The sequence below is a fragment of the Astatotilapia calliptera genome, chromosome 9 (genome assembly GCF_964374335.1).
Source record: "Astatotilapia calliptera chromosome 9, fAstCal68.1, whole genome shotgun sequence".
In the NCBI taxonomy this organism is placed as follows: domain Eukaryota; kingdom Metazoa; phylum Chordata; class Actinopteri; order Cichliformes; family Cichlidae; genus Astatotilapia; species Astatotilapia calliptera.
This window is the reverse complement of record NC_137430.1, coordinates 35,106,640-35,129,139: the sequence shown is the minus strand read 5'-3', so window position 1 is coordinate 35,129,139 and position 22,500 is coordinate 35,106,640. Positions and strand designations below refer to the sequence as shown.

The 22,500-nt window shown below is 43.6% G+C and overlaps 4 protein-coding genes and 1 long non-coding RNA gene across 8 annotated transcripts in view; 2 read left to right on the top strand and 3 right to left on the bottom strand.

Annotated features, from left to right (window-relative positions):
- LOC113029558 (uncharacterized) overlaps positions 1 to 4,568 on the bottom strand; it is an 18,414-nt gene extending 13,846 nt beyond the window's left edge. Inside the window, exon 1 of the mRNA XM_026180468.2 lies at positions 1,990 to 4,568. The gene's annotated coding sequence lies outside the window, so the exon portion shown is untranslated. The remainder of the gene's footprint in view (positions 1 to 1,989) is intronic.
- Positions 1 to 22,500, top strand: part of LOC145431207 (uncharacterized) — a 382,620-nt gene that overhangs the window by 200,295 nt on the left and 159,825 nt on the right. The gene's annotated exons all lie outside the window — the stretch shown is intronic.
- LOC145431210 (uncharacterized) lies at positions 12,380 to 13,553 on the bottom strand. Its single transcript, XR_013911590.1, has 2 exons — positions 13,414 to 13,553; positions 12,380 to 13,320 (listed from the first exon to the last, which is right to left on the bottom strand). It is a non-coding gene; the product is annotated as an uncharacterized LOC145431210 (long non-coding RNA).
- Positions 13,315 to 16,157, top strand: LOC145431209 (uncharacterized). 2 transcript variants are annotated; one of them, XM_080306912.1, is made up of 3 exons: positions 13,315 to 13,534; positions 14,645 to 14,924; positions 15,257 to 16,157. In XM_080306912.1, exons 2-3 carry the CDS (start codon positions 14,654 to 14,656, stop codon positions 15,562 to 15,564), a joined length of 579 nt encoding a protein of 192 aa, XP_080163038.1. In that variant the 5' UTR covers positions 13,315 to 13,534; positions 14,645 to 14,653; the 3' UTR covers positions 15,565 to 16,157. The 2 variants fall into 2 exon arrangements, with proteins under 2 accessions (XP_080163038.1, XP_080163039.1); XM_080306913.1 differs by having other exon boundaries at positions 14,642 to 14,924.
- actr3b (actin related protein 3B) overlaps positions 17,685 to 22,500 on the bottom strand; it is a 13,540-nt gene continuing 8,724 nt past the window's right edge. For all 3 annotated transcript variants that reach the window (XM_026180537.2, XM_080306903.1, XM_026180536.2), the window contains 5 exons: positions 22,448 to 22,500; positions 22,123 to 22,215; positions 21,272 to 21,397; positions 19,629 to 19,712; positions 17,685 to 19,419 (listed from right to left, as the gene is read on the bottom strand). The exon at positions 22,448 to 22,500 is cut by the window's right edge and continues 121 nt beyond it. In XM_026180537.2, the coding sequence (XP_026036322.1) occupies positions 19,324 to 19,419; positions 19,629 to 19,712; positions 21,272 to 21,397; positions 22,123 to 22,215; positions 22,448 to 22,500 (452 nt within the window). In that variant the 3' untranslated portion in view covers positions 17,685 to 19,323. The remainder of the gene's footprint in view (positions 19,420 to 19,628; positions 19,713 to 21,271; positions 21,398 to 22,122; positions 22,216 to 22,447) is intronic.

Here is a 22,500-nt window from a genome sequence, read left to right as displayed (position 1 = left end):
GTTGTTGTTCACAGGACAGCAAGAGTAAACGATCGGGAGACTCTTGTCGTCGTTATCGTTCCCCTCGCACGGTTTATTTCTCCGAATTCAGCGTTTTTGCTTCACAACTACAGCGTGCAGTTTACTTTGTGCACTAACATGGAGTCGAGTCAACCAGCGCCACCTCTGGCCAAGTGCCACAGCCTACAGCCAGATCAACCTGTGACACACATCTGCAGCACGTTTGAATTCGTGTCATGCACATTTGTACCTTTCAATTGTGTCTGTTTGTGCGTCATGCAAATAAACCTTTGAAATGAATGAAATGATATCATGTATTTATTATCAGCCTACATTTGTACAAAATGCCAAATGACATACACATAAGAATCACCATCCTGATATCAATACTTTTGCCCATACGAAAAATGTCGTGAACACACTAATATTTCACCAGTGTTGTAACATCACATGTCGTTAGCATAGTCTGTCTGTGTCTTCCCTCTGCAAACAAACATGTTAGAGTTGGTTGTGATATACAGTCTGCATAAGTGTGGTCAATCTAATAAACATTTGTAAGGAGATGGCAGTTACTGTGAATGTACAGCAGGTGATTAGTAATAAACAGTCAGACAATGACCCTGACAATCTCATTCAATCTTGCAGATTGCACCTTCTGTGGAAAGTGGTACCACACGGTGTGTGTGGACTTCCCCTGTGCAGAAGGCGACTACAAATGTTGTGGGTGCTAAATAAACAGAAACAAATGATCCCTGTTGTCTTTGCTTACTGATTGTTTTCAGTGTTGACAATCCACATTGCTGGCATTGCATCTGTCAACATGTTTGTGGGCAGATTTGGATGTACCAGGGGTAAGTGCAGCCACTCAGCCTCTACTCAATGTGATCATAGCAGCAGGTGCAGATGTGTCACAAGTTAATCTAGTAGTGGGCTATGGTCATGTGTTAGTGGTGGGAACAGTCATATCCACTCACTCTCACTGGCTGTTTATTACTAATCACTGTGTAACTGCTGTGAATTCACAGTAACTGCCGTCTCCTTACAAATCTTCATTAGCTTAACCACACTTATACAGACTGTATATAACTCCAGCCATGTTGATGAATTGCCTATATTGGCTGGAAATATTCATTTTCAGGGAAAAGACACAGACAGACGATGCTTACAGGATGTGATGTGACAACACTAATGAAATATTGATGTGTCATATTTGTCCAAGGCGTATTTCATTGTTATGGAAAAAGAGAATATCAAAATCATGATGACCAATTGGAGTGGTGATGTCTATGACTTTGTGTATATAATTTGGAATTTTGTACAAATGTAGGCCAATAAGGAATATATGATATCATTTCATTCTTTCCAAAGGTTTATTTGCATGACGCACAAACAGACACAATTGAAAGGTACAAATGTGCATGACACGAATTCAAACGTGGTGCAGATGTGTGTCACAGGTTGATCTGGCTGTAGGCTGTGGCACGTGGCCAGAGGTGGCGCTGGTTGACTCGACTCCATGTTAGTGCACAAAGTAAACTGCTCGCTGTAGTTGTGAAGCAAAAACGCTGAATTCGGAGAAATAAACCGTGCGAGGGGAACGATAACGACGACAAGAGTCTCACGATCGTTTACTCTTGCTGTCCTGTGAACAACATCGGCGTGGTGTTACTTATTTGCTGTTTTCGCGATCGCGTGGCGCACGAGGATATCACCAGGTAAACTCGCCACATTTTTAAACATTTTGTTGTTCAACAGCATCAAGACTGACGGAGTGTGTTTGAGACAACCTCACAAGTGTCACAGATGACACATTTGGCTTTTTTTTGCTGGTTTGTCGGTAGCAGCTCCTGAAACGCAAGACTGCCACACATCTGTTCGACCAACGCCAGTTGATCTAAACGCCAGTAGATCTGGAACACCGGTAATCTAATTACTTTGGTAGCTGCTGCTCCTGTTTGTTCGAATAAAGATTCATTCAAAAAAACAAACCTTAATTCTCAGTGACGTCACAGCGCCTCGTCTCCTCCGTGAAGCCGCCGTTAGCCGTTACTCAGACCCGTTAGCTGGCGGCTGTGCACCGGCGCTGTGAGCTCCGCGGGCCGCTCTAGGCCTCATGCTGCGGGTCTTTAAAGCGGCTGGAAGCGGAGAAATGAGCGGGACCGAGCAGCTCGCTTTTGGCGCCGCTGCTAATTCTTCTTCTTCTTCGCCGCTGTGCCGCGCTCTGCCGCCCCCGAAGGCCGCAGCAGGAACTGCACCCTCACATGACGCCTGCGCACTAGGACAAACAAACACCGACTTCTTCTTCGTGCTCTTTAATTATGGGAATTCAGTTCAGTTCAGTTCAGTTCATTTTTATTTCAAACATTTCAAACATGTGCCTTCACAATCATTACAAAATATCATTCCATTATTTGTTTGAAAAGGAGTAGGCTGAAGTATTTACTTATTTGTCCCTACCCCCTCAAGTTTTACCTCTCATTCATTTAATTTTTTTTTGTCTTAAATTAAACAAACAACATATGAAACATATAAACATATGAAGTAAAACAAAACATAACATACATAAATCAAAAACAAGAAATTAGCAAGCCCCACCACAGTATAGTTTCTTTCATATGAGAAATACAGAATGTGTATATTTGCAGATACACAAGTTATGGAAAAACAACAAACCAAAACAAAAAAAAAAAAAAAGAACCACAACACCATTACCAGCAACATTACCATCCTGGGTTAACCCCGTTTTCTTCATTCTTATACTTATTTAAAATTAGGTTTTTATATTTTACTTTAAACTGTTTTATGTTTTGACTGTCTTTTATTTCTTCTGTTAGACTGTTCCATAATTTAACTCCTGCAATTGAGATTGACATAGTTCTTAAAGTTGTTCTAGCACTTTGTATTTTTAAATTCCATTTCCCTCTTAAGTTATACCCACCTTCTCTTTCTATGAACAATTTACAGATTTCTTTGGGAAGCAATTTATTTCTGACTTTATACATTATTTGCGCTGTTTTAAGCTTCACCAAGTCTTGGAATTTAATAGCTTGCATTTTGACAAAGAGTGCATTTGTATGGTCCCTGTACCCTACATTATTTATTAATCTAATGGCCCTTTTCTGTATTATAGTTATTGTTTGTGTGTTACTTTTGTATGTGTTTCCCCAGACCTCTACACAGTAGCTCATATATGGCAGTAGTAAAGCACAGTATAAAATGTGCAGTGCTTTCTGATCCAACATATGCTTTGCTTTCCCCAGGACGGCAATGCCCCGTGCCAATTTCCCCCGAACATAAGTAATGTGTGGCTTCCAACAGAGCTTGTGGTCAATGATCACCCCAAGAAATTTTATTTCATTTACTCTTTCTAAATATACATTGTCAACACATATTTCTACTTCGATGTTTTTCTTTTGGTTTCCAAACAACATAAATTTGGTTTTATCGAGATTCAATGATAATTTATTTATATCAAACCACTTCTTTAATATCGTTAATTCCTGTGTGATCATTTCCAAAACCTGTGGCAATTCCCCACCTGCACACAGTATATTTGTGTCATCTGCAAATATTACAAACTTTAAAATCTCCGATACTCTGCAGATATCATTTAAGTACATAATAAACATTTTTGGACCCAGTACTGAACCTTGAGGTACTCCACAAGCTATATCCATCAAATTAGATTTATATTCATTTATTTGTACATATTGTTGCCTATTCCCTACATAGCTTTTTAACCATTCCAAAACCACTCCCCTAAACCCGTACTTTTCCAGTTTTTTTAATAGAATTTCATGATTAACAGTATCAAACGCCTTCTTTAGATCTAAGAAAACTCCGAGCGCATACCTCTTATTATCCATACATTCCGTTATCTTTTCCATTAAATCTATCAGTGCCAAAGCTGTTGATCTGTTGTTTCTGAACCCATACTGACTATCTGTCATTAATTCATATTTTTCCACAAAACTGTCAAATCTTTTTATGAAGAGTTTTTCCAGTATCTTAGAGAACTGGGAGAGTATTGACACTGGTCTATAGTTTGTAAAATTATGTCTTTCACTGGTTTTGTAAATGGGAATAACTTTAGCAACTTTCATTTTTTGTGGAAAAACTCCTTTTTGAAACGACAAGTTGAATATATATTTTAATGGTTTTACGATACCATCAATAACTGTCTTTACCGTTACCATATCAATATCATTCCAGTCTGTACTGGTTTTGTTCTTAAGTCCTCTAACCATGTCATAAATCTCTTTCTCTTCCACTGCTCTTAAAAACATTGAGCTACTATTCCTTTCAATATTTTCACCAGTGTCCCTTTCTATTCCATCAACCTTTATTTCTTCTGCCAGTTTTGGCCCTATGTTTACGAAGAATTCATTAAAGCCATTTACTATCGCCTCCATGTTATTAATACTTCTTGTCCCTTCTATAAAGTACCCAGGGTAATCATTATTCCTTGATTCATTTTTGATTATTCTGTTTAATACATTCCATATATCTCTTGTGTTATCTTTATTGTGTTCTAACCTTTTAATGTAATACTCTCTTTTACAGGATCTCATTATCCATCCATCCATCCATCTTCATCCGCTTATCCGAGGTCGGGTCGCGGGGGTAGCAGCCTAAGCAAAGAGGTCCAGACCTCCCTCTCCCCAGCCACCTCCTCCAGCTTGTCCGGGGGAATACCAAGGCGTTCCCAGGCCAGCCGAGAGATATAATCTCTCCAGCGTGTCCTGGGTCTGCCCCGGGGCCTCCTCCCGGTGGGACATGCCTGGAACACCTCGCCCAGGAGGCGCCCAGGGGGCATCCTTGCCAGATGCCCGAACCACCTCAGCTGGCTCCTTTCGATGTGGAGCAGCAGCTGCTCTACTCTAAGCCCCTCCCGGATGGCCGAACTTCTCACCCTATCTCTAAGGGAGAGGCCAGCCACCCTTCGGAGGAAGCTCATTTCCGCCGCTTGTATCCGCGATCTCGTTCTTTCGGTCACTACCCACAGCTCGTGGCCATAGGTGAGGGTAGGGACGTAGATCGACCGGTAAATTGAGAGCTTCGCTTTTACGCTCAGCTCCCTCTTCACCACGACTGACCGGTGCAGCGTCCGCATTACTGCAGCCGCAGCCCCAATCCGTCTGTCGATCTCCAGCTCCCTTCTCCCATCACTCGCGAACAAGACCCCGAGATACTTGAACTCCTCCACTTGGGGCAGGAACTCATCCCCGACCCGGAGTGGGCACTCCACCCTTTTCCGGCTGAGAACCATGGCCTCAGATTTGGAGGTGCTGATCCTCATTCCCGCTGCGTTACACTCGGCTGCGAACCGCTCCAGTGCGAGCTGGAGGCCCTCACCCGATGAAGCCAACAGAACCACATCATCCGCAAAAATCAGAGATGAGATTCTGAGGCCACCAAAGCGAAAGCCCTCCGCCACTTGGCTGCGCCTAGAAATCCTGTCCATAAAAATTATGAACAGAACCGGAGACAAAGGGCAGCCTTGGCGGAGCCCATCACCCACCGGGAACGAGTCCGACTTATTGCCGGCAATGCGAACCAAGCTCTTGCAACGGTTGTATAGGGATTGAATGGCCCGTAGCAATGGGCCAGACACCCCATACTCGCGCAACACCTCCCACAGGACGCCCCGAGGGACACGGTCGAATGCCTTCTCCAGGTCCACAAAACACATGTAGACTGGTTGGGCAAACTCCCATGCACCCTCAAGTATCCTCGAGAGGACAAAGAGCTGGTCCAGTGTTCCGCGACCAGGACGAAAACCGCATTGTTCCTCCTGTATCCGAGGTTCGACTAGCGGACGAACCCTCCTCTCCAGCACCCTGGCATAGACTTTCCCGGGGAGGCTGAGGAGTGTGATCCCCCTGTAGTTGGAACACACCCTCCGGTCCCCCTTCTTGAAGATGGGGACCACCACCCCGGTCTGCCAGTCCACAGGTACTGCCCCTGATCTCCACGCAACATTGCAGAGACGTGTCAACCAAGACAGCCCTACAACGTCCAGAGCCTTCAGGAACTCGGGGCGGACCTCATCGACACCAGGGGCTCTGCCACCAAGGAGTTGTTTAACTGCCTCAGTGACCTCGCCCCCGGAAATTGGTGGGTCACACCCCTCATCCCCAGACTCTGCTTCCTCCCCGGAAGACGTGTCAGTGGGATTAAGGAGGTCCTCGAAGTATTCCTTCCACCGCCCGACAATTTTCTCAGTCGACGTCAACAGCGCTCCGCCAGCACTATACACAGTGCAGGTAGAGCACCGCTTTCCCCTCCTGAGACGCCTGACGGTTTGCCAGAATCTCATTATATTAGTTAATTTATTTTTGTAAGTTTTATACTTCATTTCAGTTTCTATTGTTCTCTTTTTCATGAATTCTCGATATAGGGTATTCTTTTTTTTGCTGGCATTTTGTAGTCCTTTTGTCATCCATGGTCTTCCTGCATAGTTGTGTTTCCTATTGATTTCAATTACTGGGCAGTTTTTATCAAGTAATGTGTTAAATGTTCTTAAAAATCCTTCGTAAGCTTTACTAACTTCTGTTTGTTCATACACAATATTCCAATCTTGCTTTAAAAGTTCATTTCTAAGACAATTTAAGGTCTTCTCTGTTCTTATTCTTTTGTAAATAATCTTATGTCCATCGTTGTTCACTTTATAATGGCATTTATAAGATGCAAAGACTGGTAAATGGTCACTTATATCATTGATTAACAGCCCACTTTTTATCTTTCCTTCTATTATATTTGTAAATATATTATCTAATAGAGTTGCACAATGAGATGTTATTCTGGTCGGTCTTGTTATCAGTGGAAATAAACCGATGCTGTACATGGAATCAATAAATTCTTCTGTACTCTTATTATGATTTGGATTCAATAAGTCAATATTAAAGTCCCCACAAATAAACATTCTTTTCTGATTTATATTTGTAAATAAGTCCTCCATATTATCCTTAAATATCTCAATCTTAGATCCTGGTGTTCTATATATACAACTGACAATTAGGTTTTTCCTTTTTTCTATACTTATTTCCACTGATAAACATTCCATCACTCCATCAATAACAGTCGTCATTCTTCCCATTCTTTTGTACTTTAGGTTTTTATCAATGTAAAGTGCCACCCCACCTCCTTTCTTGTTGATCCTGTCTACATGAAGGAATTCATATCCATTTATTTTAAAGTCTTCTTCTTTTCCAGGAGTTATCCAGGTCTCCGATATGGCTATCACATTGAATGGCTGTTCAAACTGTGTTATGTAGTCTTTGATGGATTGAAAGTTTGCATATAAGCTTCGACTATTAAAGTGAACCATTGTTATACCCTGTTCTACCTTGAATTCCTTTTTAAGTTGCTCATTTGTATAATAATTGCATTCATTTGTCTTATTGTTAAAGAAATTACAATCAGGATCTACGTTGCTGTCATACATCAATGTCTTATTTTCAATATCTATATGAGTTGTTAGTTGAAAATTGTCAGACATCTGCGTTGGTTGTGCACTTGGACGGTCCCATCATATTTAGCACTGCTTTGCATTTATCAGTTATATTTTTCTAGTTCAGTCATCTCTTTGATGACTAGAACCTTAGCCTGCTCTGGTGTTCCATTTAACTTAATGAATATTTTACAGTCTGACGTCCAAGTTGACTGTATTTTCTTCTGTTTTCTTAATATTCTTGCTTGTCTTGCAATGTCTGCATTTTTCTTGATTAGGTGTTCATTTAAATAAACATTTGTACCTTTTAGCTTTCTTCCTTGCTTGAGCAGTTCTTTTTTCTGTTTTCTATTAACAAAACGAATGATAATGGCAGGTATTTGATTTTTTCTCGGAAGAGGATGGCATCCCTCAATATTTTTACTGTCCATTTCTATACCTTTGCTTTTAAAGAAGGCCATTACCTGCTCTTCCAAAGAGCGTAGCTCTTGCTCGGGTGGCTCCCCTCTCTCTGCTGCTGCTACCCGTGCGTATGTCTGATGCTTGGTTTCCAGTCCTGTCACTATCACATCATTTACTCTTGAATATTGTTCCAGATCTGACACCCGTCCTTCCAGCATAGCAATCTTCTTGTCCTTTTCCTCGCTCTGCCTTCTTAGTTCTTTAATATCATCCATTAAATTGAGTATCAGTTTTTGTTGTTTTGAAATTGTTGTTATTTCTTCAGACATAAAGTTTAGGGATTTCTTTATGTCCTCCAGTTCCTCCTCATTAACGTTGCTCCTCTTAGGCGGCATCTTAACGCTCCTGGGCCTGGTGGAGCAGGAGGATCCTGGGCCTAGTGGCTGCTGGAGGATCCTGGGCCTGGTGGAGCAGGAGGATCCTGGGCCTAGTGGCTGCTGGAAGAGCCTGGGCCTGGTGGCTGCTGGAGGATCCTGGGCCTGGTGGAGCAGGAGGATCCTGGGCCTAGTGGCTGCTGGAAGAGCCTGGGCCTGGTGGCTGCTGCAGGATCCTGGGCCTGGTGGCTGCTGGAGGATCCTGGGCCTGGTGGCTGCGAGTATTCAGTATCAGTACCCGACTCAAATGTTTTTGAGTCGGGTTTGTTTTCCCATTCCGACTCTTTTTAGAGAACCGACTCTTTCGGCTCGACTCACTAAAAAAAGACCCGGACTTTCGGATCCCAAGCGGTTCTTCAGGTTGTTTGGTTGCATTAATTAATTTATTATCAATAGCAATATAAAATTATGCACAAAATTAACTACTAATGTAAAAAAAAAAGGTGGTTTTATTTATATATGTTTATTAGGTGGTGTTGGAGAGGCGGATGCTGTCCAAGATAAAGACAATGTTGGATAACACCTCCCACCCACTCCATGACATGCTGGTCAGTCACAGGAGCTCGTTCAGTGAGAGACTGAGATTACCGAAAAGCACCACTGAACGACACAGGAAATCATTCCTGCCTGTGGCCATCTCCCTGTACAACGCATCCACTTAACACACTGTTTGCTGCTACAACTACACATGTTTCTTTTCCAAATATTTATTTATAAGTGACTTATGTATGTATGTATGTATATATATGTATATATTGTACTATTCTTAGTTAGCGTATTGTCTGTCTTGTCTTAATGTTGGTTTAAAATGGAGCACTGTAACAAAAAATAATTTCCCCCAGGGATCAATAAAGTATTCTGATTCTGATTCTGATTATTATATAAATAGTCTTTTATTTATTCACAAAATGTAAAAAAAAAATTATAAAATCCAAAAAGCAACTATGTACAATTCAACTTTTAACTATTTAAAGTTTCAGATTTTTCCTTTTAAACAAATTTAAAGGAAACAACACAAGATACTGCAAACCACAACACAATAAAATATTGATTAAAATATGCAAAACACAAAGAAAAAAAATGAAAGCCCAGGTCTTTAATTAAGGGAAAAGTTGGCATTTAGAAATATTAATATCACACTCAACTGACTGTGTTTTATTTTTCCATTGCACTGATGGGTGGACAGTTCTCAGGTGCCTGTGCAGGTTGTTTGTGGAGCCGGCTCTATATGATAGTCTTTTCTTGCAGACTCTACACTCTGCCTTTTAGTGTCAATAAAATTTAAATGGTTCCAGATTTTGCTTCTTTTCTTGATGTCACTCATTTTCTTTAACATACCTTTCCAATGTAACGATGTTGTGTCTTGTTGTTGCTACCAGCTCTCTTTCTGTCTCTCTCCCTCCTGCTCTTTTCGTGTGCTACTGCTGTTGCCAAACGCAAGGCTCTGTTTGCACCCCTCCAGTCTCTGCTCTGCGCAAAAAAACACGGCTCCCAATAGAGAGTGAAAATGTGACGTCATTCCGGGGTAAAACCACAAAGGATTCTGGGAACAAGTGGCAAGCAGTACTAGCCCACGCAGGCTTTCCCATGAAAACAGTCACACAGCGATAAAAAGAAACACAAATAATGGCAAGAAGCTGTTGTATTATTAACTGCAATAGCCGGTCGCATGACAGCCACAGGAAGCCGACGGGTAAAGAAATCGGTTGTAATCGGATTACATCGTTGAAGAGAAATTGTTCAAGCCATGTTTCATGGCTTGAACATGAACATGACGGATGGCCTGGATTGCAGACCAAATATAATGTCCCAGAACACTCCAGCTCACATGTTAGTCTGCTCCAAGTATTTCCACAAAGGTCAGTTTTCTGTTGTAGTTATTACGTAATTTATCATTTATCATAACATAATTGTTGATTTAGGTTACAAATAAGTCTTATGTTGATTTGAATTGAATTTGCTGCGCTATGCTGCTTTGTTCACTGTGGCTTTGCGTGCTAATGTTTGTTGTGTTTTGTAGGCAAACCAGCCAACAAAATACAAGAATGTGATCCAGACTGGGCCCCTCTATCAACCTGGGTCATACAGAGTTTAAAGCTGCTACCACAGTGAGATTTGATTGGTTAAGAGAGAGAGCGCTATCAAAACAGCCACGAAGCGTCCCGCATATATGTGCCCAAGTGTTGTATTGAAGCAATCAAGTGATGAATAACTGTTTTCCAGTATGTTGTTTTGCAATGTTGTTTTGTTTTGTTTTTTTCATTGTTGATTTGTTTTTCACCGAAGCAGCTAATAAAGCATAATGAAATACAATTTTGCCTCTTTCTTGTAAGATTCTATAATAGAATGAAACAATAATGCCAGTTATAAATAAAGACAATAAATTGAATGAATTACGAAACACTCATTTTATTTCTATTACATCTGAAAATGTTGTGTAATATTACAACCTGAAACAACAAATAGACGCGTTGTCCTGTAACAACAGCTGTGAGATGGAATAGTCCAAATCACCAAAGTAAACTGGACCTGGGCTTGTTACAGGGATCTGAAGTTACTAAACATTTTGTGAGTGTATGCACTCACAATTAGGACCATATAATAGTAAATATGTGCGTGATGAAAGTTGGGCAACATGCTAACGTCCTTACTCCACCTGTATGCTCGTGTGAGTCTCACCTTTTCACTCCTTTGATTTTTTCCTCATACTCTTTTTTTGCCTTTGCGTCACGTGACTGACAAGGGCGATCGTGGCTCAAGAGTTGGGAGTTCGCCTTGTAATCGGAAGGTTGCCGGTTCGAGCCCCGGCTTGGACAGTCTCGGTCGTTGTGTCCTTGGGCAAGACACTTAACCCGTTGCCTACTGGTGGTGGTCAGAGGGCCCGGTGGCGCCAGTGTCTGGCAGCCTCGCCTCTGTCAGTGCGCCCCAGGGTGGCTGTGGCTACAATGTAGCTGCCATCACCAGTGTGTGAATGTGTGCGTGAATGGGTGGATGACTGGATGTGTAAAGCGCTTTGGGGTCCTTAGGGACTAGTAAAGCGCTATATAAATACAGGCCATTTACGTCTGTCTTTGTACAGACCTGCCGTGTTCTCCGTCGTTTTGTACAGAACTGTTTTTGGGGCAAATAAAATGCAAGTAGGGATTAAAACCGCAGAATTAATGATTACCGGTGCTGGAAACACTAGCGCTTGATGCAGTGTTTTGATTTTGTTGCCACGGGTACCCACAAAGCAATGTGCGAAAGTCACGTGGTCCGTCAATCTCTATAAGGATCCGGCTCACATCATTCACTTCAAAGTGTCGGCTCTAAGAGCCATTTCGTTTGCGACCGACCCATCACCAGTACAGTGGAACCCCGGCTTATGAAGACCGCATTTAATGAAAAATTCAAGTTACAAAGGCACTTAATGGCAATATTTTGCCTGTAGTACGACAAAATGCCCGTGTAACAAAATCCGTTTGTGAAATGCGTTCCACTGTTCCACGTGAAAGATGTTGTCTCTGAGTGAGCACTCAGACTCGGACTGTGTTTCAGGTTGTGAAATCCACGAAACTCGAAGCTAAAGTCCTCAGAGAGACATTTGAAAGCAGCAGCATGGAGGCTGCTGGGCCAAGGCTCTCCACAGTGTTTCAGTTCATTGGTGGGTTCGTTTCAGCTTTTGCACCGTTTCCTGTCAGCGTCAGTCGTTTCAAACATCGCCGTGTTTGTCAGGGCGTTTCCTCACAGCGGCCCCTATGAGGCTGCTGTTCCTGAAAACACCTTCAAATGTTTTGTATTTGCTTTGTTTAAGTTCTGCCAGAGGTTTCTTCCTGTTAAAAGGGAGTTTTTCCTTCCCACTGTCGCAAAAGTGCTGCTCATAGGGGGTCATTTGATTGTTGGGTTTTTCTCTGTATGTATCATTGTAGGGTCTACATTACAGTATAAAGCACCTTGAGGTGACCGTTGTTGTGATTTAGTCCTGTATAAATAAAACTGAAACTGAAAATAGAAATTATTTCTTTTCAGATTGTCACAATCAGCAGGGCTGACTGTGTGTAGAGTGAAGGGTGGACCCAAATGCAGACGGAAACAAAATGTGAAACATGACTTGAATAACAGAAAACGAGCTATTTATTGAGGCTGGCAAAATAACTGTAAACAAAAGGCAAAATGCAAGGCTAACAATAAACTAAACTGGGTGAGCTAAATTAACTTAAAAACCTACAACAGGAACATGGACTTGACATGAGGAAACTTGACGCAACTTCTTGGCTTGCAAACAAAGCAGACGATCTGACAATGACACATTGAAAACACAGGACTTAAATACACAGGAGGTGATTAGGGGAAGTGGGAACACATGGAGGAACAGCTGACTGACATGAACCTAATGACAGGACAGGGGAAGTGAAACTAAATACAATGAACAAAGAACACACGACTCCTTCAAAATAAAACAGGAAACACTGAAACTAGACATGACAACACAAGCTTAACAGACCTAACACGTGATGAACGATACAAGAACTCAAACATAGAAACCAAGGAAACAATAAATAATAACTGCCTTTCCTTAACTAAAGCTAAATAGGAATGACACAAACTAATCACATATCTAAAATGAGACAAATACAAAATGAACTCAGAGCGCTGGGTCAGAGACCCAGCCTGTGACACAGATATTTTAATTTGTAAGTTGTTTTTTTTCTTTCAGCAGCTCAAATGTTTGCTTTCGCTCAGGTTTAGTGGCTGACCTCGCTGCACCTGAAAAGTAAGCAGGTCAGTGACACGTGTGCAAACCTCACTAACCCACATACAGCCCACTTCCACCTCCATTGGGCTGAACCAGTGAGGCCGCCCTTCGTGTTAGTGTGGATCACAGTTAATGTGAGCGCTGGTGGGGGGGGTAATCTGTGAGGAAAACTAAAAGCTGTGCGATACAGTCAAAACTCACACATCGATGTCATCACATGCATTTTCCAAAGATGTTCAGCGGGCCACACTGGTGTCTTTACGAGGTCCATTCTTTTCTTTGTGTTTTGCATTTCCCTGATGTAGACAGATGTGAGAGAGGTTGATGGTGAGCAGATGTCTTCTTCCTGTGTCGCACTAACACAGGAAGCATGAAAGAAGAAGCCAAACCTCTGACATTAGTCAGTCTGAGCAGCACCTCACAACTGGCAGAGCAGCAGCCCTGAAGCCCGTCTGACAGGCACCGGCGAGTGGAAGCGCTCCTATCTCTGTCATCGCTCCGAGCTGAAAGGTGAGTGTGTCTGCCGTTTCTACCTGAAGCTCCTCGTCAGCTTCAGGGTCGCCTGGGAGATTCTGGCTTGGCCGTTAAGGGCGAGCGCCACAGAAGGTTTCCTTCCTGCGAGCCTGACGTCTGCTCTCGCTGGTGTCGATTAAAAGCAGCTGGAGGCCATCTTTGTAAACCTGCTGAGAACATCTGCAGGGTTTGCTCCTTCTTTCACACTTCATCATCAGCCAGCTGTGTGTGATCGCACCATCTTTAATCTGAGATCAGGTTCAAACCAGTTTGAGCTGCAGTGGCAGGAAACAGCTGAGGGCGGGGCATGCTGACATTCCCGACTCCTGATTGGTGTCGGGGGTGTCCACTGCTTCTGCGTTTTGTTTGTTTTGTGCAGAACGAGTAAACGAGAACAGCCTGTGAAAGATAAGTCGTGTGCGAGTTGAGGCACCTTTAGGCTCCGCCTTGCTGGCGTCTGCTTTTTGAAGATCTCTGTGAGTTTGGGACTGACGGCCGTGGACGGGATTTAAAGTTCCTTCCATCCATCCTGTATCCCAGCTGACCCACAGCCGAACTGGGTGATGATCCTGACCAGTTTAAAGAACATTAATGCAAACTGACCACACAGAACACGTTACCATCACATACACATCATACAGACTCTGTATGAACCCATGTTGTTCGTGCAGCAACAGGAAGTAGTTTTTATTGCAGAGTTCATAGAGGTCATGCTTGAATATTTGTGTTCGTTTGGGGAGGCCTTTTGCTCCTCCCCTTTCACAAAGGATGCTCCAGTGTGTCCTCTGCTAAAGGAAGTAAAGGAAGCACTGAAGTGCCTTTAGTCCATACCATGTGGAGAATTCAGACAGCACTGATGAGGGCAGATACTTCCAGGTCACGCCTCCTTCCTGAACTAAACCCCGCCTCTTTCTGTGCCTCTGTCATAGTCGTCCATGTGTTTGTGGTGCACTGATTTATTACTGGAGATGTTTGCTAACACTGACTGTGTTTCACGTCGGCGCTCTCACAGTGTAAAGCTGGATCTGCGTCATCGCTTTACACCCGCGTGCGCTCATTACCCATGATGCATCAGAGTCTGATCACAGTGTTTTCTGATGCTAGCAGGAAGCCGAGATGACGGAGCCGGACCTCGTCAACATCCTGGAAGACATAACAGATGAGGAATTCAAGACCTTCAAGTGGAACCTGAAGAAGGAGCGGTTTAGAGACATCGAGCCCATCAAAGTGACCCGGCTGTCGACGGCGGAGCGGTGCGACGCCGTGGATCTGATGGTGCAGAAGTATGACATGGACGGAGCCGTGCAGGTGATGGAGAGCATCTTTAAGAAGATCAACAGGAACGACCTGGTGAAGGAGCTGCGAAAGGTCATGGGTCAACCTGCAGGTCAGTGAGGCTGTGGGCAGGCGTGCACTTCCTTTAACCTGTTTGAGCGTTTGACATTCAGGTGACATCATCAGGGTCAGAGCAGCGTCACGCTGTGACAGGACGTGCAAACAGGAAGTGTGTGCAGAGTGTCTCTCTCCCTTTTAAGGTGCATTCAGAGCAAACAGCTGATGGAAGGAGCCGCCCGAGTCGGAGCTGCTGGATTGGATGTTCTCAGGAACTCTGAGGCTCCCGTGGTCGGAGGTCTTCGGCTTCACGCCGAGGCTCCCGTGGTCGGAGGTCTTCGGCCTCACTCTGACCTCGGCATTAATCCGTCCTCCTCTCTCTCACAGGTCTTCCAGGTCCCGATCTGCCAAAGACCGCCGCCGACTCCTCGGCAGAGGAGAAGTTGGCGGCCGTTCGCTCTCAGTTTATCGACAGAGTGTCCGAACCCGTCCTGAGGAAGCTGCTGGATAAACTCCTGGAGCGCCGCGTCATCATCGATGATGAAATGGATTTAGGCGGAGTGAGGAGCAGGGCGGATAAAGCCCGACAGGTGATCGACGTGGTGCGCAAAAAAGGATCCCAGGGCAGCTCGGCTCTGATCGCCGCTCTCTGCGAGGTGGATCCGTGCCTTTCACGGGAGCTGCAGCTGATGTGACGCACTGCCAGATGTTCAGCACTCACAGGAGAGCAAATTAGGAATCATCTGTAACACCCAGAAGGTGCTGATACAGTTCAATGTTTAATCCTCCAATCCACTTACAGAAACACGAGCGCGAGGCTCGTCTATTTGGTTTGGTTTTCACATCAAAGATTTTCACAGAGACGATTTTCTATGCGTCTTTATACAAACAAAGATGTTCAAACAGCAGAACATGTCAGAGTTTCAGCAGGTTTCAGGACTAAAGTGTCCCAGAAACAAGGCTTTGAGTCAAACCTGAACAGTCGGCTCTGTGAAAACCTTCAGGATGGATGGAAACCAAGATCTCTGACTTCCAGTCTGATAACAAAACAATCAGGAAAATGACTTTATTTGTAGAATTTTCATCGGACACTGATGTTAACGAGAAGTTTATTAGATTTTATGGAAACATTTTAGAGCTGATTAGAATAAAAGTCCAACAGATTAATGAGGATTTTGGCTGTTTTCATGTTGTTGAAGTCAAACGTGTCAGAGAGCAGAGGGTCAGAGTTTCATGTTTCTTTCTGTAACTCTGATCAACGTGAAAATAAAAGATGAGTTTCCTGTCACTGTGTCTGGTGGTTTGGCTTTGTAACACACCTGTTCAGCTCCAATAAATGTTTGAGTTTTAAAAGAAGAAGCAGCAGGAAGACAACAAAAGAAGACTCTCAGAACTATCTACACTGATGAACTCTGTCTGAGTACCAGAGGTAAAACTCCAGTAAAGACCTGAGAGATGATCTGGACCTTCTGTCACGGCTGCCGATGGCAAGCCGTGTGGAGTTGGAAGAAGGACCCAAGATGCAGGCAGTGGATGAGATACCGGTGGTTTTATTTACAGAGGTGTAGTGGCAAACAAACAGTGGGGCATAACAAATAACTAAAGACACCTAAACAGGGAGGACTAAAAATAACAGACCTGGGAGCATACGACAACGGGATGAGAAGCAGAGAGACGCAGACGAGGAACAGGACACCGTGGAACACAGGGTAACAGACTGACACGGAGTTACACAGACGAACCAGCAACAGGCAGGAGAACACACAGGGCTTAAATACACACACCAGTAATCAGGGGATGAGAGACAGGAGGGCAACACAGCTGGGAGGAATCTGGGCTGACGGGACAGGGGAAACGTAAACTGATCACACTCACATACGACACGGACCTTCACAATAAAACAGGAAACTCAGACACATGGAACCAGACAAGACATTGAACTAAACAGACAGATTCACAAACAGATGGGGTGACATCATAGACAGGCAGATACAGACGCAGACTCAGAGAGTCACCTTTCTCACTCACTATGTGTTAACAGACCTCTCTGCATTGAATCATATCTGTTATTAACCTCTGTCTCTCTTCCACAGCATGTCTTTTATCCTGTCTTCCTTCTCTCACCCCAACCGGTCACAGCAGATGGCCCCGCCCCTCCCTGAGCCTGGTTCTGCCGGAGGTTTCTTCCTGTTAAAAGGGAGTTTTTCCTTCCCACTGTTGCCAAAGTGCTTGCTCATAGGGGGTCATATGATTGTTGGGTTTTTCTCTGTATCTATGAAGCGCCTTGAGGCGACTTATGTTGTGATTTGGCGCTATATAAATAAAATTTAATTGAATTGAATAGAGAGGGTGGCTGGTGATGTCACAGTGAGTGGAGTTAGAGAGGAGGGACACAGGGTGAACAGGTATAAGAGTGAGGTGAAGAGGAGATTCAGAGTAACTGAACATGAAACACAGGGGAGCGCACCTCCTCATTCAGGTGATTCATCTGCAGTAGAACAGCATCACTAGCTCTCACAGGTTACTCCAGCCCTAGAGGAGCCCAAGTCACTGGATCAAATGCAAAAGTTTGAACATTCAAGTAAAGTGAAAGCAGCAACGTAAGGTTCACTATCGGTATGCACAGTGAACCAGTCAGCCAACCTCGTGATAAAAAAAAGAAAACACTGATGGAAGTGGGTGTGGCTTAAATGAGCAGGCCCAGGTCCATCTGAGGATTATGGCAGAGGTCGGAGGGTCACTGCCAGATGGCTGTGCTGGAGGTAAGGACAATATTTGTGGTGCAAGAAAAGAACTGACATGGAGAAAGCAAAGATATGATCTGCAGAACTTCATACATGTTTATTGCAAACCAGTATGTACAGATAATATCGTGAAACTGACTAATTATAGACATGAACTGTTTGGAGGTTGATTTTTAAATATGCAAATGAGGCTTCATCTCGTTTAAGAAATACTCATTGGCATAACGTGGATTTTATCTGCTTTCATCCCTGCGCTGTAAGAGAAAACGTGTTGTGGAAGCAAATCTCCAAACTGAGCGTCTCACCTAACAATGACTTCTGGAAGACGTGCCCATCACATGACTGCACCTGAACACATGCTACAGGTTGTTTGGACCTGATCTTTGATCGGTCTGATTCTTGCTCTCTCAGTCAATATAAATATTTATTAATGCAAAGTTTATATTATTATTATTATTATTTATTTATTTATTTATTTTACAAATATAGAGCCTGACCACATTAAAAACTAAATCCATGACCCAGAATCATTTGGAGCCTCTTCCCGGCTCACGCTAATCCAAAAAATAAATGCTCATGCTGAGCCACAGTCATGTCTCTTATATCTAAAGTCACAAAATACCCTTTATATGTTAACATGAATAGATTTACTCTCCCTTTGTATTCTGTCTGGTGGTTTTTGGGGGGATCTTGGGGCCGTAGACCCAGAGAGTGATGTTCAGACCAACATCGCTCCATCACTGTGAGACTGGAGCAAACAGAAATTTCAGGAAGCCAGTGTGGTGATGAGCTCGTTATCGGACACATGGGTGGTGTTTCATCTCAACATCAGAGACTATGACTTTACTCTTGTACCAGAAAACGAGAAAAAGCAGAACAGGTCCCCTTTGATTGTGACGTCACACTGCGTCGCTGTCCTGACACCATTGGCGCCCTCTGCAGGCTGCAGCGCTCAAAACTACACCTGATTGTGCTGCTAGAGAGAAAATGAGACCATCACCACCAAAGAAAATTATTTTCTGTCTGTCTACGACACTGTCCGAAAGACGAAGAGACGGATTTTAGAGCTTTTCCTAGTTTAGAGACAAAAAGTCAGTGAGATTCAGTGTGAGTCTGATCGTTATAGCAGGGCCACAAACATGCTGACATAAATGCCGAGTGACAGAAAACATCCAGAGGCTTGTCCTGTTAAATCCACCGTCGCCAGCTTCAGCACAGAGCGGCGGCTTGTGTTTGATAAGAGGCCGAAATGAGGATGAGAGGCGAGCAGGCGCCATATTTATCTCTATCTGCTGTCGGGACAACAGCCTCAGCTTCGGAGGATCTCTATTAGCACTGCTACGTGTTGGAAGAAGGTTGGCTAGCTACACCAGGTCTCCTGCAGCTCCTCTTGTTCTCGGTAAAATTCTTCTCTGTGGACAAAGGAGCTTGCAAAGAAAAGCTTCTGGACTTCTTTAAGTTGCTTGAAGACGTTTTTTTCTCTGTGGAGTAAATTTATCAAAACAAAACCACTGCAAACTTTGTCTTGCTCTCTAACTGCCTTTGTGCTTCACGTTCTCCATGTGCTTGATGATGCTGAGCTAGCCCGCTAACAGGTTAGCAGCTTCATAGGTGAAAACTGAGAAGGGCAAAAAACTATCAGGCTAATGGCTGAGTGGCTGGTTGCTAGCAGGCTAACAGGTTAGCGGGCCGATGGGCTCGCCGCTGTCATCAGGACATGATGCCAAACACGGGGTTGTGTCGACAGATGCTCGGCCCGATCTCGTCGTAGTCCTTCTTCGAGTGACACACCTGGAAAAACTCCGGCTGCAAACACAACACACAGTGTCAACAAAGGTTCCTGGTCTCTCCAGACAGGCCATCAGTTATAAACTGAATGCATATTTTATTCACTAAGACCTGAAACCATAAACTCGTCAGGAAAGAGTTTACTGAGCAGGCTCATTTCCTCCAGCCACATGTTGTTTAGGGAAATGCTTTGTGTGAAAGTAGAAGAACACAAAACTTTTGGTTACCGTGGACGCCAACATAGAGCCTCCGAACCAGACGGCGTAACGCTGCATGTGATGTGAGACGACCTGAACCTCCATCGGCTTCGGCTGCCAACACACAAAAACACGTCATCTGCATATAAATGATTCACATCACAAAGAAACTGGGAACAAACCAGTGATCCAGTTAAATGCCATCCAGGTAAAGGCTGTAACATTAAAGCTTAACTCTGCTCTGTGCTGTTATCAGCTGCACCAGGATCTGGTGACTATTAATCACAGGTGGCAAAACTACAGACAAGTACAAGTACAGAACCTACTGTTAAAAAATACTCCTGTAAGTTCAAGTACTGATTCAAATTCTTTACTCAAATAAAAGTGAAAAGTAACGGCTCTGAAACGTACTCAGAGGAAGAAAGTTCCTTGAAGAACATTTCTACCACATTTTTTATTAATGTAATAATTTTAACCTGAATTTTAATTCTAATAAATGTACTCAGCTTGAGTCAGGTAAGTAGAAGATGAGCAGGAGGGAAAATAAAAATATATTTATTTTTTCTGTTGCCTCCGTTGTAGAGGGAAGGACTTTGTTTCTAACCAGGAACACAAGCACAGTCAGAGGGTGAAGTGGATTCAGCAGGTGGGGAACCTAAAGTCAGCTGTCATGGCTCAGTGTGGGGAAAAGAACCAAACTCACAATCATTTCTACTGAGAGCTCCAGTAGATGTTCTTAGTGTGCAGGCTGTGATCAGCTGATCTGCTGCTCTCTGTGGATGTACACACCTGGATTCAACCAGATGTGAGCAGATGTTTCCTGAGTTGTCCTGGTTGATTTCATCCTCTACACTGACAGTTTATGCTATCTTTATATAAGACAGTCACTGTGCAGCAGTCACACGCTGGTCTTTACTTTAAAGCCATCACAGTACAAACTCACCTGTTTATGCTGCACTAACCTGCAGCCTTTAAATAACACAGTTAGTCTGCCTCAGCAGGTTTAACAACATGAGGACTTCTATGTGAGCTTTAAATGAGCACCCTTCCCTTTAACTCTAAGCTCTCTTCTTCCTCTCCTGTCCTTCTTTCTTATCTTTCTCCATCTCTGAATGAACTTAGCTCTCTGTCTTTTCTCTCCCAGTGAAACAAGCAGCTGGACCTTTAGCACACTGTGAGATAAACTGCACACAGACAGTTTGTGTGTTTGCTGATGTTTGTTAGCTGCATTTCAAATTACCTGACAGTACAAAAGTTTTGCTCGCACCTCTTCAGTAGGGCTAGCTAAATGCTAAACATACGGAAACCTGCACTCCACTTTAAACCCAGAGTATAAACTACAGATAAACCTAAAGTCATGATCCTGTTCGAAAATGTAAGGAGTAGAAAGTACTCAGCTGAAAATTCTACTTAAGTACAAGGTATTTGCACTTTGTTAATTCCCACCTCTGCTATTAATAGGAAGGTGATTCCAGCTGGGACCACCATGGGACCAGCACTGATCTGGACTGTGGAGGAGCTCAGTGGGGACCAGTTTCAGCCTTTTGACTGAAAAGTTCCACACAAACAAAGAAAAGCTTTACCTGAAGCTGACCAATGTTAAAAACCTCTTCTTCCAGATGTGTTCAGGTCATAAAGGTCTGGATCGGCCTGCACTCGCTGGTCAGGCTCACCTTTATCCGTCCTCCGCTCAGCTCTTCGCTCAGCTTCAGCCGAGCGTCCACCACCCTCTTCAGGTCCCTCTGCAGCCGCCGGCCAAAGTCTCTGAACATGGTGGAACCTCCAGACAGCACGATGTTCTGTTGGACACAGAAGACTCACACAGCTTCAGCAAACCCTCAGCCTCAGTCATTCACAACAAATACACTTCTTCAGTTTAAAGTTCTTCTCCATTTGTTTTTCTTTTAGTTTGGTTATTTATGTGATGCTTTTAATGTGAAATTCACTTTAATACATTTTTTTAGGTTCTGCAAAGCGGCCTGTGCCAAACCTGACCCGTATTCTAACCAAACCCTTGAACTGCCCTCTGCAGGTCTCAGACAAAATGATGTCTTCACTCTTACTCAAAGAGTTTTTAGAACTACGAATGCTAGCTGTAAGCTAGCTCCAGAAACACGTCCCGACACACGTTTAGGTATGAACAGCTCCAGCTGCCTGCAAAGCATCACAAACAGCTCGTCTTTCACTTCTGACTGTCAGAGACACAAAGAGGTCGACAGTCTGAGAACCTCGGCTGGTGGCTTCTGCAACACAGATGAAGATACTTTAATATAAGTCACACAGTGCACAGACTTTGACCCTGAACTTGTACAGGGTGTGTTGTACCGCGGTACTAGCTGGGAGGGGCTCCAGCTCCACGCCCCCACCCACCAACGACCCTGAACTGGATAAGTTGTCAAGAAAATGGATGGATGGATGTAACTTATCAGAACTCATCCAAAACTCACAGTGGTTTTTACACAAATACGCGAAGAGATATAACAACCACGTGTGCGTTTGTAACAATTACATCCTTGTGAATTACCTTGTAGAGCGGTCTGCGCACATCAATTGGACAGCTCTGGATGACCTCATCAACGACATCAGAGATAGGCTGCATGAAGTCTGGATTAGCAAACTGGAAAGCACACATTCACATGTCAGGTATTATTATTTATGCTCTTTTGTTTTTATCAGCATGTGCAGGCATTAGAACAGAGCAGCTGCGGGGTTCCTCAGGGTTCTGTTCTTGAGCCTTTACATTTTCAAACTATATGAAGCTCAGTTAATTTGTTACTTTTATTCATTTTTGTTGACTGAATGAAAATAGATTGGAGCAAAATGTAAATAAAAAAAGACTTTGTTGTAACCTCGGGGTGGAAGAAGATCTCAGGGCCTAGGAAGCGTTCGTAGCCCACGTCAA